At 37.7% G+C, this 19,425-nt stretch overlaps 1 protein-coding gene across 3 annotated transcripts in view; it reads right to left on the reverse strand.

Annotated features, from left to right (window-relative positions):
* The window catches only part of LOC117344624 (arf-GAP with coiled-coil, ANK repeat and PH domain-containing protein 2-like), a 91,863-nt gene that overhangs the window by 53,817 nt on the left and 18,621 nt on the right, over window positions 1-19,425 (reverse strand). For all 3 annotated transcript variants that reach the window (XM_033907447.1, XM_033907448.1, XM_033907446.1), the window contains 2 exons: window positions 14,593-14,688; window positions 13,866-13,940 (listed from right to left, as the gene is read on the reverse strand). In XM_033907447.1, coding sequence (XP_033763338.1) covers window positions 13,866-13,940; window positions 14,593-14,688 — 171 coding nt within the window. The remainder of the gene's footprint in view (window positions 1-13,865; window positions 13,941-14,592; window positions 14,689-19,425) is intronic.

Genomic DNA, 19,425 nt, shown 5'->3' on the forward strand with positions numbered 1-19,425 from the left:
ATGGGGGGTAAAAATCTACAGATGATACAGAACAACTATAATACATCATTTTCTTCTGACTTAAATTCTCATAAACCAACTAAACTTGTACCATGATAAAAGCAAACTTCACCACAAAAAAAGACGATGTCTATTGTGTTCAAGTGTTGATTTACTGATCACATATTAAAGATCTTTCTCTGTGATGATAGGGCACCTTAATTTATCTTACTCACAATCAAATTCTCATAATATGTACAAACTTACACCGGCAAGCTGGAATAGACATTATTACACTTTAATAAACTATACATTCCAATACAATGTAGTTAGAAGAATTAACAAATTTAGCTTAGTCAGCAGTTCAACAGAGAATTATGTTAGTTGATATAAGGATATTAGGGTTTAGTGCATACCAAATGACAGGCGGCTGGGCAAGAAGTCTGTGGAATACATTGACATTTTATAAGAGTATTGGATCAGTCAACTCAAAGAACAGATGTATAAATATTTTCTTTAGCATAATGGATAGGCACATCCTGTGATAAACATAATGTTTCCATCCACAAGTCATACCATGGGAACCTGAACACCCACTCGCAATTCCTCAATATTCATTTTGAAATTGGGAGAATTTTTATACAGTGAATTTTTAGCTTGAGTTGATCTCCATCTCTTCAAAAACAAATACCAATCTCAACCGATTAATTTTACAGACATTTTATGGTAAGCTTTTCACAGTGGAATGTTATCCTTAAATTAGATACATTTTTATTTAACATAATATTACTATTTACACATTTTCAATTGCATACATGTAGAAATAAAATCTCTGTTAAACAAACATCATCTACATGTTTGTACCATCATGTAAAGAATCAACATTCCATTTATAAACCGAGATTTGGCATCCTCAGCTCTCTTTACATTGATATCACTTACAGGATATTGGCCAAAATAAATTAATTTCTTATCATATACTTTATTTTTCAAAAGAGCTGCTACAATTTGGGCCTTGTATTTTTGACTTTATTTCATGTTTCATATCAATTATCAAAATGAAAGTCAAATAATTTTCCCTATCATTTAAATCTTGGTAACAAACAGTTGTGATGATGATTAAATGATCGAGGATGATGACATCATGCTGTGCTCAAGGTTGCGCCTTCTATTATGATTTCTAGAGAAACCTAGTCATCATTACCGTACTCAACTTTATAAGCCCCCAACAGTACCCCTAGTAGGAAATAACAGATTTTTTAGAGGAGGAGGCTTATTGTTGAATGTATTGGCTTGGTTCCAAAACAGATTTAATACCAACTTATGTTTTCAGCACATGGAAAATACATAAAATAGAAGAGGCTATTGTCGAACGTTTTGACCGATTGTTTATCCACATGATGACACTGATTAATGGAAGAATGAACTTAAAGCAGATGACTTGATAAAAGGGGAGGGGGCTTATTACTGAATGTAGATCTGACTCCTAAAGACTTGATAAAAGGGGAGGGGGCTTATTAATGAATGTAGGTCTGGTTCCTAAAGACTTGATAAAAGGGGAGGGGCTTATTACTGAATGTAGGTCTGGTTCCTAAAGACTTGATAAAAGGGGAGGGGCTTATTACTGAATGTAGGTCTGGTTCCTAAAGACTTGATAAAAGGGGAGGGGCTTATTACTGAATGTAGATCTGACTCCTAAAGACTTGATAAAAGGGGAGGGGGCTTATTAATGAATGTAGGTCTGGTTCCTAAAGACTTGATAGAAGGGGAGGGGGCTTATTACTGAATGTAGGTCTGGTTCCTAAAGACTTGATAGAAGGGGAGGGGCTTATTACTGAATGTAGGTCTGGTTCCTAAAGACTTGATAAAAGGGGAGGGGCTTATTACTGAATGTAGGCCTGGTTCCTAAAGACTTGATAAAAGGGGAGGGGCTTATTACTGAATGTAGGTCTGGTTCCTAAAGACTTGATAAAAGGGGAGGGGCTTATTACTGAATGTAGGCCTGGTTCCTAAAGACTTGATAAAAGGGGAGGGGCTTATTACTGAATGTAGGTCTTGTTCCTAAAGACTTGATAAAAGGGGAGGGGGCTTATTACTGAATGTAGTTCTGGTTCCTAAAGACTTGATAAAAGGGGAGGGGCTTATTAATGAATGTAGGTCTGGTTCCTAAAGACTTGATAGAAGGGGAGGGGGCTTATTACTGAATGTAGGTCTGACTCCTAAAGACTTGATAGAAGGGGAGGGGGCTTATTACTGAATGTAGGTCTGGTTCCTAAAGACCTGATAGAAGGGGAGGGGGCTTATTAATGAATGTAGGTCTGGTTCCTAAAGGCTTGATAAAAGGGGAGGGAGCTTATATACAAATGTAGGTCTGGGTATCGTTTCACAAAGCTTCGTAACTTACGAAATTTGCGTAAGTCACATTTACGAATTACTAAGCGTTTCACAAAAACTTCGTAACTTACGAACGTACGTAAGTTACGCAAAAACCTTGCGTAACTTTACGCCATATCAACCCTGTCGTAACTTACGAAAACAATTTAAAATCATGCGCAGGCATGCCCTTTCGAACAGAAAATGACGTCGTACTCATTTACAAATTAGCATAAGAGAACGACTATGCCTTGTGAGCGATTGTTTCGAGGTGGAAACCGGGTTTTGAAAGTCGAGGATGGAATGCCGGCAAAATACACATTGTCATGAAACTAATCGTACGCATATTCGCAGACTGTGCCAACATATGGTCTATTTTAAGAACATTATGTATGTCTTTGGGCATTGAGCAAAATCTGTCAAAATTGCGTTGTTACAGTTTGGGTAAATGCATGATAAACAATAAGAATTGGAATTTTATAGAAAAAATCATCTTCTATCAATAATACGGTTGTTTTGATAGAACAAAATAAAGTTCATGGTCTGTGTACGTGACCCGGGAATAGGACCGGCGTACAATTTTCACCCCAGAAGTGTCGTCCTTTTTTACCTCCAAGTTAGAGAGTGGTATATTTTTACCGGGAGAATGTACGATTTTGACGTAAGATACAAAAAAAGTTACGAACACCTTTGTGAAACGCACTTACGAAATTCGTAAGTTTTGCGTAACTTTTTCGTAAATATTTACGATTGTTCGTAAGTTACGAAGCTTTGTGAAACGATACCCTGGTTCCTAAAGACCTGATAGAAGGGGAGGGGGCTTATTAATGAATGTAGGTCTGGTTCCTAAAGACTTGATAGAAGGGGAGGGGGCTTATTAATGAATGTAGGTCTGGTTCCTAAAGACCTGATAGAAGGGGAGGGGGCTTATTACTGAATGTAGGTCTGGTTCCTAAAGACTTGATAAAAGGGGAGGGGCTTATTACTGAATGTAGGTCTGGTTCCTAAAGACTTGATAAAAGGGGAGGGGGCTTATTAATGAATGTAGGTCTGGTTCCTAAAGACTTGATAAAAGGGGAGGGGCTTATTAATGAATGTAGATCTGACTCCTAAAGACTTGATAAAAGGGGAGGGGCTTATTAATGAATGTAGGTCTGGTTCCTAAAGACTTGATAAAAGGGGAGGGGGCTTATTAATGAATGTAGATCTGACTCCTAAAGACTTGATAAAAGGGGAGGGGGCTTATTACTGAATGTAGGTCTGGTTCCTAAAGACTTGATAAAAGGGGAGGGGGCTTATTAATGAATGTAGGTCTGGTTCCTAAAGACTTGATAAAAGGGGAGGGGCTTATTACTGAATGTAGATCTGACTCCTAAAGACTTGATAAAAGGGGAGGGGCTTATTAATGAATGTAGGTCTGGTTCCTAAAGACTTGATAAAAGGGGAGGGGCTTATTAATGAATGTAGGTCTGGTTCCTAAAGACCTGATAGAAGGGGAGGGGGCTTATTAATGAATGTAGGTCTGGTTCCTAAAGACCTGATAGAAGGGGAGGGGGCTTATTAATGAATGTAGGTCTGGTTCCTAAAGACTTGATAAAAGGGGAGGGGCTTATATACAAATGTAGGTCTGGTTCCTAAAGACCTGATAGAAGGGGAGGGGGCTTATTACTGAATGTAGGTCTGGTTCCTAAAGACCTGATAAAAGGGGAGGGGGCTTATTACTGAATGTAGGTCCGGTTCCTAAAGACCTGATAGAAGGGGAGGGGCTTATTAATGAATGTAGGTCTGGTTCCTAAAGACTTGATAAAAGGGGAGGGGGCTTATTGCCAAGTGGGGGATTATTGCTGGTCGAGTACAGGATCATATTGGTGGCTGATTCTGACCAAATTTCAAATGTAATGCACCACTATACATGTTTGTTGTATGATTTTGAGTTCATAATTCTTTGCTCAAGGTCAACAGTCCTCAAGGTCACCATATCCGGGGGGTAAAATTCATCATGGTATACAGAATCACTCTCAATATTGAGTTACAGGTTAAGAAGCTACAAAAGTATTGGGGTTCCTAAACTTATTTCAGGAGAAATTGGATCTGCTTACTGCTTTAAATAAATATATCGTTTAACTTCATTTCAAAACATTTTTAGTGCTTAGTGATACATAACTAGGCCTACTTAGCAAAGATTTCGAGAAAAAAAACCATACAAGATATTTTATTTACCAAATGAAATGGTCTACACTGCAGAAAGGGAACAGGTCTTTGGTATGATATGTGGGATTTGATTGGTTAAGGAGTCAGAACCAGACATTTCAAGTGTTTCCATAAGTCAGTTAGGCGTACCAGCAATTAAACCTAGAAATCAATGTCCTTGTACACATTTTTATATTCTAACGGGTTAACATAAAATTTCTTTTCAAAATTTGAAAAAACAACAGTTAAATTATCAGGCATCTGGTGAATATTCTTGATATGTTTGTTGATGAGAAACTGTCAGATTGTGTTATCTAACAGATGTCAAACACTGTAATATATCTCCACTCTTATCCTGTATTTCTTCATTACAAGCACATACCTCTTCATGCATTCAGTCATCAGACATGCCGCCAAACACAGGTTTTATCCTGTATCCAGTCATTAGACACATGTCCTATCCTGTATTCAGTCATCAGACACATGTCTAATCCTGTATCCAGTCATTAATTAGACACAGGTCCTATCCTGTATTCAGTCATCAGACACATGTCTTATCCAATATCCTGTCACAAAACACAGCTCTTATCCAGAATTCAGTCGTTAGACACATGTCTTATTCTGAATCCAGTTATCAGACACAGGTCTAATACTACATCCAGTCATCAGACACATGTCTTTTCCTGTATCCAGTCATCAGACAAAGTTCTAATCCTGTATTTGGTCATCTGACACATGTCTTATCCTGTATCCAGTCATTAGACACATGTCTTATCCTATATCCAGTCATCAGACACATGTCTTATCCTGTATCCAGTCATCAGACACATGTCTTATCCTGTATCCAGTCATTAGACACATGTCTTATCCTGTATCCAGTCATCTGACACATGTCTTATCCTATAGCCAGTCATCTGACACATGTCTTATCCTATAGCCAGTCATCTGACACATGTCTTATCCTGTAACCAGTCATTAGACAAGTCTAATCCTGTATCTAATCATAAAAGTCATACAAGACACATTCTATCCTGTGTTCAGATATCATGTTAATTCTGTATCTAGACTGGTTCCCTCCATTAGTTCTCTACTCTCCACCAGGGCTGCCCCCGCTCACAAAGGAACGGTACTGGGTAACATGGTAGTGGGTAACAATGTTGATTTTTTCATTGGTTAATTTCTATATCCAGTGACATACATATTGCTGATTCAAGACTCGGAAAAGCCCAATACACACAAGTGGATTTCAACATCAAGAGTAAATATACCCTTTGATCAATAAACAAACGAAAAGTGTCTTAAGGATGTACACTTCTGTGGTTTCATTGACGTTTAAGTCTCATTTTCATCTTGTGTAAGGGTTTTTTGTAACATTTAACAAAATATGGTGTATGGTATATTTTATAAGCAAACATCAATCTGAAAATGTGCGGCAACCATTTTGGAAATGAGTTTTTCTTGCCCTTCATGACAAGCCCAATTTTACCTTTTTTACTCTAGATTGATCACTCAAATCATCAGAGTGTGGCCATTGTTAATTGTAGCAAATAATGAAAACAAGAGGCCCAGAGGGCCTGTATCGCTCACCTGGATTTCATGAGATATGAAACAAGAATGATGATTAAGTATATTTGTTGCTGGTATTGCTATGTCAATATATCATAGGCATTTTATATGGGTACGTGAGGATTTGATGTCAAAAAATGCATTAATCCATGAAATAAAATTAACTTTTGGCACAACCCCATAGGGATGCTACCACACAAATGTGAGTGATATCCATTGCTTAGTTTCAGAAAAGAAGTTGTTTAAACCAATTGACCCCTTTTGACCCCGCCTTCTGCACCCCAGGGGGTGTGGGGGTCAGTTCCTTCCTTTATAAAATTTGAATCCCTACCCAAAAGGATGCTACCAGGCAAATATGAGCGATATATCTTGCTTAGTTTCAGAGAAGAAGTTGTTCATATCAATTCAGCCAAATTGACCCCTCTTGGCCCCGCCCCTCAGGCCCCCGGGGGGTCAGCCTCACCATTTGTACAATTTTGAATGCCCACCCAATAGTGATGCTACCAGGCAAATATGAGCAATATCCATTGCTTGGTTTCAGAGAAGAAGTCGCTAATATCAATATAGCCCAATTGACCACATTTGGCCCCGCCCCTCAGGCTCCCGGGGGGTCAGCTCCATCATTTGTACAATTTTGAATCCCCACCCCATAGTGATGCTACCAGGCAAATATGAGCGATATCCATCGCTTGGTTTCAGAGAAGAAGTCGTTTATATCAATTCTGTAAAACTGACCCCTTTTGGCCCCGCCCCTCAGACCCCAGGGGGTCAGCCCCGTCATTTGTACAATTTCAAATTCCTACCCCAAGGTGATGCTACCAGTAAAATATGAGAGATATCCATTGTTTGGTTCCAGAGAAGAAGTCAATTATATGAATATAGCCCGATTGACCACATTTGGCCCCGTCCCTCAGGCCCCTGGGGGGTCAGTCCCATCATTTGTACAATTTTAAATCCCAACCCCATAGTGATGCTACCAGGCAAATATGAGTGACAGGCATTGCTCGGTTTCAGAGAAGTCGTTTATATCAATATAGCCAAATTGACCACATTCGGCCCCACCCCTCAGGCCCCTGGGGGGTCAACCCCATCATTTGTACAATTTTGAATCCCCACCCCATAATGATGCTACCAGGTAAATATGAGCGATAGCCATTGCTTGGTTTCAGAGAAGAAGTCGTTTATATCAATATAGCCAGATTGACCACATTTGGCCCCGCCCCTCAGGCCCCTGGGGGGTCAGCCCCATCATTTGTACAATTTTGAATCCCCACCCCATAGTGATGCTACCAGGCAAATATGAGTGATAGCCATTGCTTGGTTTCAGAGAAGAAGTCGTTTATATCAATAGCGCAAAAATGACCCCTTTTGGCCCCGCCACAGAGGCCCCCAGGGGGTCAGCCCCATCATTTGTACAATTCTGAGTCCCCTGCCCATAGGGATGCTTCTGACCAAATTTGGTCAAATTCTGATGTGTGGTTATGAAGAAGTAAATTGTTGACGGACGGACGGACGACGGACGACGGACGCAACGGTATGGCATAAGCTCACCTTGGTCCTTCGGACCAGGTGAGCTAATAATATACTACAATGTAGAAAATTCTACATTTTTGATTTTTTTTTTTTGATGTTTCCAGTGTAACTTATGCACTTTGCTAAATATATGAACAAGTTTAATAGCAGAACTTTTCAAATTAGTGTTAAATCTGCAAAATATGGTGAAAAAATAGTATATTGCTATTAAAATAAAGGGGAAGGGGGAACTTTAATTGTTATTCTAAGTAAAATGAACTTGTCAAAGAAAGTTAACTTCCATAATTCAAAAGAAAATATTATTCTTATTAGTTTTACAAGGCATCCATACATATCTGACAACACATATGGAAGATATTATATGGAATTGTCCTGTAAAAGGTAAAAGCAGCAAATTTCATTTAAAATCATATATCATGTCAAATTACAGCACAAGAACGAGCACACAGACATGTAATAGTTCTTGCATTTTCTGCTACGCCATTTACTCCTATTTTCAAAAATGCATTTGAGAAAACAAGTTTAATACAGGAATTTGTTTACATCAGAGGTGTACAGCCTTAGGTTTTGCTTTATAAAATGACTTCAGACAAACAGTATCCAATGTGTTTTATGAAACAATCGTCACTTGTTGCTTCTGAATTAACATATTAAGTTTTTCTGTACTTACTATTTAGTCATCGGTACTTTAATCTATTTATCAATATTGATGCATGAAATGTACAGGAAAAAGTCTCTCAATTGAAACAAGAGGCCCATGGGCCTTAACGGTCACCTGAGATTTGAAATATTTCAGTTAATTTAATTGACCATTTTTGGCCCCGCCCATAAGCCCCAAGGGGTCAGTCAGGGCCAACATGTGCATATTATCAAACTTTCATCCCGTGCTGAAAATGTTAACCAAGTTGGAATGAATTCCAATAGAAATAAAACAAATCAGTCAAAAATGTGATTTCCCTATATAAACTATAGTAAAATTTACCCCTCCCCAGGGGTAAATGTGTGACCCCAGGGTCATAAAATTCACAATTTTAGTAAAGCACCTTAAGACCCCTCCATCTATAAACAGTATTTGATTCTATCTTATTTCAGTCTGAAAAGAAGATTTTTAAAATTTCAGTCAATTTGACCCTTTTTAGCCCCGCCCATAAGCCCCTAGGGGTCAGTCAGGGCCAACATGTGCATACCCTCAAACTGTCATCCCAAGCTGATAATGTTAACCAAAATAGAATGAATTCCAATAGAAATCAAACATATTATAGTGAAAAATGTGATTTCCCTATATAAACTATAGTAAAGTATACCCCCTCCCCAGGGGCAAACTTGAGACCCCAGGGTCATGAAATTCAAAATTTTAGTAAAGCACTTTAAGATGCTTCCAACTATAAAGAGTATTTGATTCCACCTTATTTCCGTCTTGAGAAGATGATTTTTTAAATTTCAGTCAATTTGGCCCTTTTTAACCCCGCCCATTAGCCACTGGGGGTCAGTCAGGGCAAACATGTGTATACAATCAAACTGCCTTCACAAGGTGATAATGTTAACTAAGTTAGAATGAATTCCAATAGAATTCAAACAAATCATAGTAAAAAATGTGATTTCCCTATATAAACTATAGTAAAGTTTACCCCCTCCCAAGGGGCAAACTTGAGACCCCAGGGTCATGAAATTCACAATTTTAATAAAGCACCTTAAGACCCTTCTAACTATAAAGAGTATTTGATTCCACCTTATTTCCGTCTTGAGAAGAAGATTTTTTAAATTTCAGTCAATTTGGCCCTTTTTAGCCCCGCCCATCAGCCCCTGGGGGTCAGTCAGGGCCAACATGTGCATGCCATCAAACTGTCATCTCATGCTGACAATGTTTACCAAATAGAATGAATTCCAATAGAAATAAAACAAATAAAAGTCAAAAATGTTATTTCCCTATATAAACTATTGTAAAGTTTACCCCCTCCCCAGGGGCAAACGTGAGACCCCAGGGTCATGAAATTTACAATTTTGGTAAAGCACTTTAAGACCCTTCCATCTACGAAGAGTGTTTGATTCCACCATATCTGAGAGTAGAGAAGAAGATTTTTGAAGTTTAAGTCAATTTGACCCTTTTTAGCCCCACCCCTCAGGCCCCTGGGGGGTGGGGACCATATAATTTACAATTTTGGTTGACCTTTAGCCATAGAAGCTTCCTGCCAAATTTCATGGAATTTGGTTTAGGGGTTTTGGAGAAGAAGTCGAAAATGTAAATTATTTACGGACACACGACGGACGACGGACGACGCACGACGACGGACAAAAGGGGATTAGAATAGGTCACTTGAGACTTTGTCTCAGGTGACCTAAAAAACCTATTATTCTATAAGAGTACTGCAAGAGTTGTCTCCCATTTTAACAACCCATACCTTGATCAAAAACTATTAAGTCTGTTTATAATGGCCCTAATTATGTCATCAATTAACAAAACAAATGACTAGTGACTCTCTTGGTGAAATAAAACTATGTCAGTTATTTAAGGAAATCATTTAAGTCAAATAAAGTTTATGGCTAACTAGATTTTGTCAACACCACACAACACTAAACCTTGTCAACACCACACAACACTAGATTTTGTCAACACCACACAACACTAAACCTTGTCAACACCACACAACACTAGACTTTGTCAACACCACACAACACTAGACCTTGTCAACACCACACAACAATAGACCTTGTCAACACCACAACACTAGACTTTGTCAACACCACAAAACACTAGACTTTGTCAACACCACACAACACTAGACTTTGTCAACACCACACAACACTAGACTTTGTCAACACCACACAACACTAGACCTTGTCAACACCACACAACACTAGATTTTGTCAACACCACACAACACTAGACCTTGTCAACACCATACAACACTAGATTTTGTCAACACCACAAAACACTAGATTTTGTCAACACCACACAACACTAAACCTTGTCAACACCACACAACACTAGATTTTGTCAACACCACACAACACTAAATTTTGTCAACACCACACAACACTAAACCTTGTCAACACCACACAACACTAGACTTTGTCAACACCACACAACACTAGACTTTGTCAACACCACACAACACTAGACTTTGTCAACACCACACAACACTAGACCTTGTCAACACCACACAACACTAGACCTTGTCAACACCACACAACACTAAACCTTGTCAACACCACACAACACTAGATTTTGTCAACACCACACAACACTAGACCTTGTCAACACCACACAACACTAGACTTTGTCAACACCACAAAACACTAGACCTTGTCAACACCACACAACACTATATTTTGTCAACACCACACAACACTAGACCTTGTCAACACCACAAAACACTAGACCTTGTCAACACCACACAACACTAGACCTTGTCAACACCACACAACACTAGACCTTGTCAACACCACACAACACTAGATTTTGTCAACACCACACAACACTAGATTTTGTCAACACCACACAACACTAAACCTTGTCAACACCACACAACACTAGACCTTGTCAACACCACACAACACTAGATTTTGTCAACACCACAAAACACTAGGTAAGACTTTATCAGTCTCCTCACCTACATTCTGATATTTTATTTTAACTGTAAGTTAACTCTGTCACACAATAACCAAATAAACCAACATAACTGGCTCAATATTACAAGTATCAATTATATTTGTAGCTTATAACATGAAGGGAGCTAACTCTGAACGCTTTAACATGGACTTGTTATTTTTATGTTCAGTATGATGTGATAATCTTGCTGGAAGACAAGATGTGAAGAGAACCATGATGTGATATACTAATCAAGTTTAAATGAAATGTTAATTGAAATCTGAATTATTGGTCTGGAGAAAAACATTGTAACTGAGAAGAAGATGTGAATGTCGAGGTTAAAGTATGAGAATTGATAAGTTGACACTGTATTACTTAGTCTAGTAATGATTTACACACAAAAAAAAACATGGATGGGCAGATACACCACAGGGATACCACTCTATCAAGTACTACCAGTCAGCATTACATTACCAAATGACCCCAATAAATAAAGTAGCTGATATCCCAACAGTGTTTGTAGTGTCATCATACTATACCTATATACCAAATTCCATCAAAATCTCACAATAGTTTGTTAATGGTTTATTTTTTTTTTAACGTCCAGGGTCATTTAAGGACGTGCCTGGTTTTGGAGGTGGAGGAAAGCTGGCCATGGAGCACCCAGAGAAAAACCAGTACCAGGCAACTGCCCCATGTGGGATTCAAACCCACAAACCAGAGGTGAAAGGGTCGGGACACCGCAGGCCCCCACAATATCTAAATTTTGACTCATCAGAAAATTCTGCCCTATGGAAAGTGGAAATAATATTAATAATAGTAAGAAGAGGAAACGGAGAAAAAAAATTTAACTTGAGACATTATCACCTATCATCCAATCATCACATACCAGTGCACATATAAGTATAACTGTCCCTGTCAAATGGAGCCATCTATGTACAGTTGAAATATAATACACTGACATGCATGGTGACCGACTACTCTCTCACAATGTAATACAGGGACATGCATGTGACATGGTGACCGACTACTCTCACAATGTAATACAGGGACATGCATGTGACATGGTGACCGACTACTCTCTCACAATGTAATACAGGGACATGCATGGTGACCGACTACTCTCTCACAATGTAATACAGGGACATGCATGGTGACATGGTGACCGACTACTCTCTCACAATGTAATACAGGGACATGCATGGTGACATGGTGACCGACTACTCTCTCACAATGTAATACAGGGACATGCATGTGACATGGTGACCGACTACTCTCTCACAATGTAATACAGGGACATGCATGTGACATGGTGACCGACTACTCTCTCACAATGTAATACAGGGACATGCATGTGACATGGTGACCGACTACTCTCTCACAATGTAATACAGGGACATGCATGTGACATGGTGACCGACTACTCTCTCACAATGTAATACACGGACATGCATGTGACATGGTGACCGACTACACTCTCACAATGTAATACAGGGACATGCATGTGACATGGTGACCGACTACTCTCTCACAATGTAATACAGGGACATGCATGTGACATGGTGACCGACTACTCTCTCACAATGTAATACACGGACATGCATGTGACATGGTGACCGACTACACTCTCACAATGTAATACAGGGACATGCATGGTGACATGGTGACCGACTACTCTCTCACAATGTAATACAGGGACATGCATGGTGACATGGTGACCGACTACTCTCTCACAATGTAATACAGGGACATGCATGTGACATGGTGACCGACTACTCTCTCACAATGTAATACACTGACATGCATGGTGACATGGTGACCGACTACTCTCTCACAATGTAATACAGGGACATGCATGGTGACATGGTGACCGACTATACTCTCTCACAAAGTCCCAGGCCAGGGCAGTTACAGTAATTGTAACAGGTGGTAGGGGTCTTTTGTTTACATAATCAGGTCAGGGTTATCTGGGGATTTATGAGGGATGACTGATGAGAGCAGAAGATGAGTGACAGAAATCGGTCGCTATAGAAACCAAACAAGTGATCGTCGTTCAAAAGTCACTGGGGGTTAGTCACATTAGACAGGTGGTCGCGATACAGAGGGTCGTTATATAGTAAAATCTCACGGGGGTAACAAACAGTAATTATATACAGGCATTCCTTAGAGCATGTTTGACTCTAGGTAAAAAAAAGGTATCATGGAATCATTTTAAAAATTGAATACACTTTCAAGCAAGGAAGTTTTACTGTCTATATATATAAACAATCACTTCAATTTTCACCTAAGAGGACAAAACCCAAACCCAATCCCTTTTAAAATTCTATTATATACATGCTAACCAGTAACCTCATTTTGACCATGGAAGATCAAGACACGAACAAGCGATGCTTTTGAACATGTGTGTGAAATCTTATGAAAATCAGATTTGGAAGGAAGTGTTTCGAGTGAGGGTATTGTTGTCTACAGACAGGTACCTAAAAGAACAGAAAGCTGAAAACTGAACATAATACAAAATCTGAAGATTTGAATATAACTAATCCTAAATTCCGAGCATGTACAGTGTAACATGTCATGTTATTGGATCTGGAAAGGTTTGTGCAGTTTAAATTTAGATATACAAGGTAATCCTTACCTTATGTTGCACAAGGCTATGTCTCTGCTCCATCTCCTTGCGCTCCTGACTAGCTTTGGCACTTAACTCCTCGACCTGAAGGTCAAATAAAGGTCATATATATGTCAATAACGTAAGTTTTGTTAATATGTTATACAACTTCATTTACACATTCTAGACAAAGATGTTTAGTCATGAATAAATCAATGAATTTATTTAAAAGCATATCAATTATAATTGTCAGTAACTGAATTAGCTGTTAAATAAACTTATTTTTTCGTGTGGGTTTAATTTTCACACATTTCAGGGGCGATCAAAATTTGTGAAAATTAACTGCCATGGAATAGTTTCAATCACAGGTACAGTAGGTCTTTTACTAAGGTTTTTTATGGTTGAACCTTTTTTCTCAAAAGTTCGAAACAAACTCGACACATTTTTTATGGGAAATAAGACCTAATTAAATGTATCAATTTTTGTCTTAATTAAATGTATCAATTTTTATCTTATTTCTTTCAAAAACAAAACAATTTGACAATAGAAGGTTTATCAACCCATATTCATGGTAAACCAACTTATTTAAGCGGTGATTTAATTTCGTGTTTCATGCATAACATCTTTTTCGCAATGATTTAATTTTGCAATTTACAGTCATAAATCCAGATACACGTAAGTTTGTTTCGAACTTTCGGGAAAAAAGGTTCAACCATAAAAAAAACCTTTGTACTGTATTTGCAATGTGACTATTTACCTGTGTGGCCACACATTTCATTTCTGGTTCAAATTCCTTGAACAACTCATGGCCTTGATGGAAGAACGTACTCTGAGCGTGCATAAATGATAACATCTGGAAAACACAAAGTCAACTGATACATAAACTACAAATTTATCAACTCATACAAAAACTACATATTTATCAACTCATACATAAACTACATATTTATCAACTCATACATAAACTACATATTTATCAACCCATACATAAACTACATATTTATCAACCCATACATAAACTACAAATTTATCAACTCATACATAAACTACAAATTTATCAACTCATACATAAACTACATATTTATCAACTCATACATAAACTACAAATTTATCAACTCATACATAAACTACATATTTATCAACTCATACATAAACTACAAATTTATCAACTCATACATAAACTACATATTTATCAACTCATACATAAACTACATATTTATCAACTCATACATAAACTACAAATTTATCAACTCATACATAAACTACATATTTATCAACTCATAAATAAACTATATCTTTATCAGAGCATGTACAAAATGTATCATCTGACATTCATGAGAGCTAGAAATGTCATCTACTGATTCTATATGATGTCATCAGCCATTTCACCTACTGAAATAGCACAACTACATTTATAATTTAACTTCACTATTTATTATTTTACAACTCTGTTTTTACTAAACCTAGCAGTTTGGAAAAGTTACAATCCAGACAATTTCAGCTGGTAATGAAAGGTGTCATTGCTGACAAAGGTTCACTGTATACATATTGAGTATACAAGTCCTACATATTGGTTATACAAGTCCTACATATTGGGTATACAAGCCCTACATGTAGGGTATACAAGTCCTACATATTGGTTATACAAGCCCTACATATACAAGCCCTACATATTGGGTATACAAGTCCTACATATTGGGTATACAAGTCCTACATATTGGTTATACAAGCCCTACATATACAAGCCCTACATATTGAGTATACAAGTCCTACATATTGGTTATACAAGTCCTACATATTGGTTATACAAGCCCTACATATACAAGCCCTACATATTGGGTATACAAGTCCTACATACTGGGTATACAAGTCCTACATATTGGGTATACAGGTCCTACATATTGGGTATACAAGTCCTACATATATAAGTCCTACATATTTGATATACAAGCTCTACATATACAAGTCCTACATATTGGGTATACAAGACCTACCTATTGGGTATACAAGTCCTACATATATACAAGTCCTACATATTGGGTATACAAGTCCTACATATACATGCCCTACATATTGGGTATACAAGTCCTACATATTGGGTATACAAGTCCTACATATTGGGTATACAACCCCTACATGTCCTGCATATTGGGTATACAAGTCCTACATATTGGGTATACAAGCCCTACATATACAAGTCCTACATATTGGGTATACAAGTCCTGCATACTGAGCATACAAGTCCTACATATTGGGTATACAAGTCCTACATATTGGGTATACAAGTCCTGCATATTGAGCATACAAGTCCTACATATTGGGTATACAAGTCCTACATATTGGGTATACAAGTCCTACATATTGGGTATACAAGCCCTACATATACAAGTCCTACATATTGGGTATACAAGCTCTACATATACAAGTCCTACATATTGGGTAAACAGGTCCTACATATTGGGTATACAAGTCCTACATATTGGGTATACAAGTCCTACATATATACAAGTCCTACATATACAAGTCCTACATATAGGGTATACAAGTCCTACATATTGGGTATACAAGTCCTACATATTGGGTATACAAGTCCTACATATATACAAGCCCTACATATACAAGTCCTACATATTGGGTATACAGGTCCTACATATTGGGTATACAAGTCCTACATATTGGGTATACAAGTCCTACATATACAAGTCCTACATATTGGGTATACAAGCCCTACATATACAAGTCCTACATATTGGGTATACAAGTCCTACATATTGGGTATACAAGTCCTACATATTGGGTATACAAGCCCTACATATACAAGTCCTACATATTGGGTATACAAGCTCTACATATACAAGTCCTACATATACAAGTCCTACATATTGGGTAAACAGGTCCTACATATTGGGTATACAAGTCCTACATATTGGGTATACAAGTCCTACATATTGGGTATACAAGTCCTACATATATACAAGTCCTACATATACAAGTCCTACATATAGGGTATACAAGTTCTACATATACAAGTCCTACATATTGGGTATACAGGTCCTACATATTGGGTATACAAGTCCTACATATTGGGTATACAAGTCCTACATATACAAGTCCTACATATTGGGTATACAAGCCCTACATATACAAGTCCTACATATTGGGTATACAAGTCCTACATATTGGGTATACAAGTCCTACATATTGGGTATACAAGTCCTACATATTGGGTATACAAGCTCTACATATACAAATCCTACATATACAAGTCCTACATATTGGGTATACAGGTCCTACATATTGGGTATACAAGTCCTACATATTGTGTATACAAGCCCTACATATTGGGTATACGACCCCTACATATTGGGTATTTAAGTCCTACATATTGGGTATACAAGTCCTACATATACAAGTCCTACATATACAAGTCCTACATATTGGGTATACAAGCCATACATATAGGGTATACAAGTCCTACATATTGGGTATACAAGTCCTACATATTGGGTATACAAGTCCTACATATTGGGTATACAAGTCCTACATATTGGGTATACAAGTCCTACATATACAAGTCCTACATATACAAGTCCTACATACACAAGTCCTACATATTGGGTATACAAGTCCTACATATTGGGTATACAAGTCCTACATATACGGTATACAAGTCCTACATATACGGTATACAAGTCCTACATATTGGGTATACAAGTCCTACATATACAAGTCCTACATATTGGGTATACAAGCTCTACATATACAAGTCCTACATATTGGGTATACAAGCCCTACATATACAAGTCCTACATATTGGGTATACAAGTCCTACATATTGGGTATACAAGTCCTACATATTGGGTATACAAGTCCTACATATACAAGTCCTACATATACAAGTCCTACATACACAAGTCCTACATATTGGGTATACAAGTCCTACATATTGGGTATACAAGTCCTACATATACGGTATACAAGTCCTACATATACGGTATACAAGCCCTACATATTGGGTATACAAGTCCTACATATGGGGTATACAAGTCCTACATATACAAGTCCTACATATTGGGTATACAAGCCCTACATATACAAGTCCTACATATTGGGTATACAAGTCCTACATATTGGGTATACAAGTTCTACATATTGGGTATACAAGCTCTACATATACAAGTCCTACATATACAAGTCCTACATATTGGGTATACATGTCCTACATATTGGGTATACAAGTCCTACATATTGGGTATACAAGCCCTACATATTGGGTATACAACCCCTACATATTGGGTATACAAGTCCTACATATACAAGTCCTACATATTGGGTATACAGGTCCTACATATTGGGTATACAAGTCCTACATATTGGGTATACAAGTCCTACATATACAAGTCCTACATATTGGGTATACAAGCCCTACATATACAAGTCCTACATATTGGGTATACAAGTCCTACATATTGGGTATACAAGTCCTACATATTGGGTATACAAGCTCTACATATACAAATCCTACATATACAAGTCCTACATATTGGGTATACAGGTCCTACATATTGGGTATACAAGTCCTACATATTGTGTATACAAGCCCTACATATTGGGTATACGACCCCTACATATTGGGTATTTAAGTCCTACATATTGGGTATACAAGTCCTACATATACAAGTCCTACATATACAAGTCCTACATATACAAGTCCTACATATTGGGTATACAAGTCCTACATATTGGGTATACAAGTCCTACATATTGGGTATACAAGTCCTACATATTGGGTATACAAGTCCTACATATTGGGTATACAAGTCCTACATATACAAGTCCTACATATACAAGTCCTACATACACAAGTCCTACATATTGGGTATACAAGTCCTACATATTGGGTATACAAGTCCTACATATACGGTATACAAGTCCTACATATACGGTATACAAGTCCTACATATTGGGTATACAAGTCCTACATATACAAGTCCTACATATTGGGTATACAAGCTCTACATATACAAGTCCTACATATTGGGTATACAAGCCCTACATATACAAGTCCTACATATTGGGTATACAAGTCCTACATATTGGGTATACAAGTCCTACATATTGGGTATACAAGTCCTACATATACAAGTCCTACATATACAAGTCCTACATACACAAGTCCTACATATTGGGTATACAAGTCCTACATATTGGGTATACAAGTCCTACATATACGGTATACAAGTCCTACATATACGGTATACAAGCCCTACATATTGGGTATACAAGTCCTACATATGGGGTATACAAGTCCTACATATACAAGTCCTACATATTGGGTATACAAGCCCTACATATACAAGTCCTACATATTGGGTATACAAGTCCTACATATTGGGTATACAAGTTCTACATATTGGGTATACAAGCTCTACATATACAAGTCCTACATATACAAGTCCTACATATTGGGTATACATGTCCTACATATTGGGTATACAAGTCCTACATATTGGGTATACAAGCCCTACATATTGGGTATACAACCCCTACATATTGGGTATTTAAGTCCTACATATTGGGTATACAAGTC

This window comes from Pecten maximus, chromosome 16 (genome assembly GCF_902652985.1).
Source record: "Pecten maximus chromosome 16, xPecMax1.1, whole genome shotgun sequence".
Taxonomy (NCBI): Eukaryota; Metazoa; Mollusca; class Bivalvia; order Pectinida; family Pectinidae; genus Pecten; species Pecten maximus.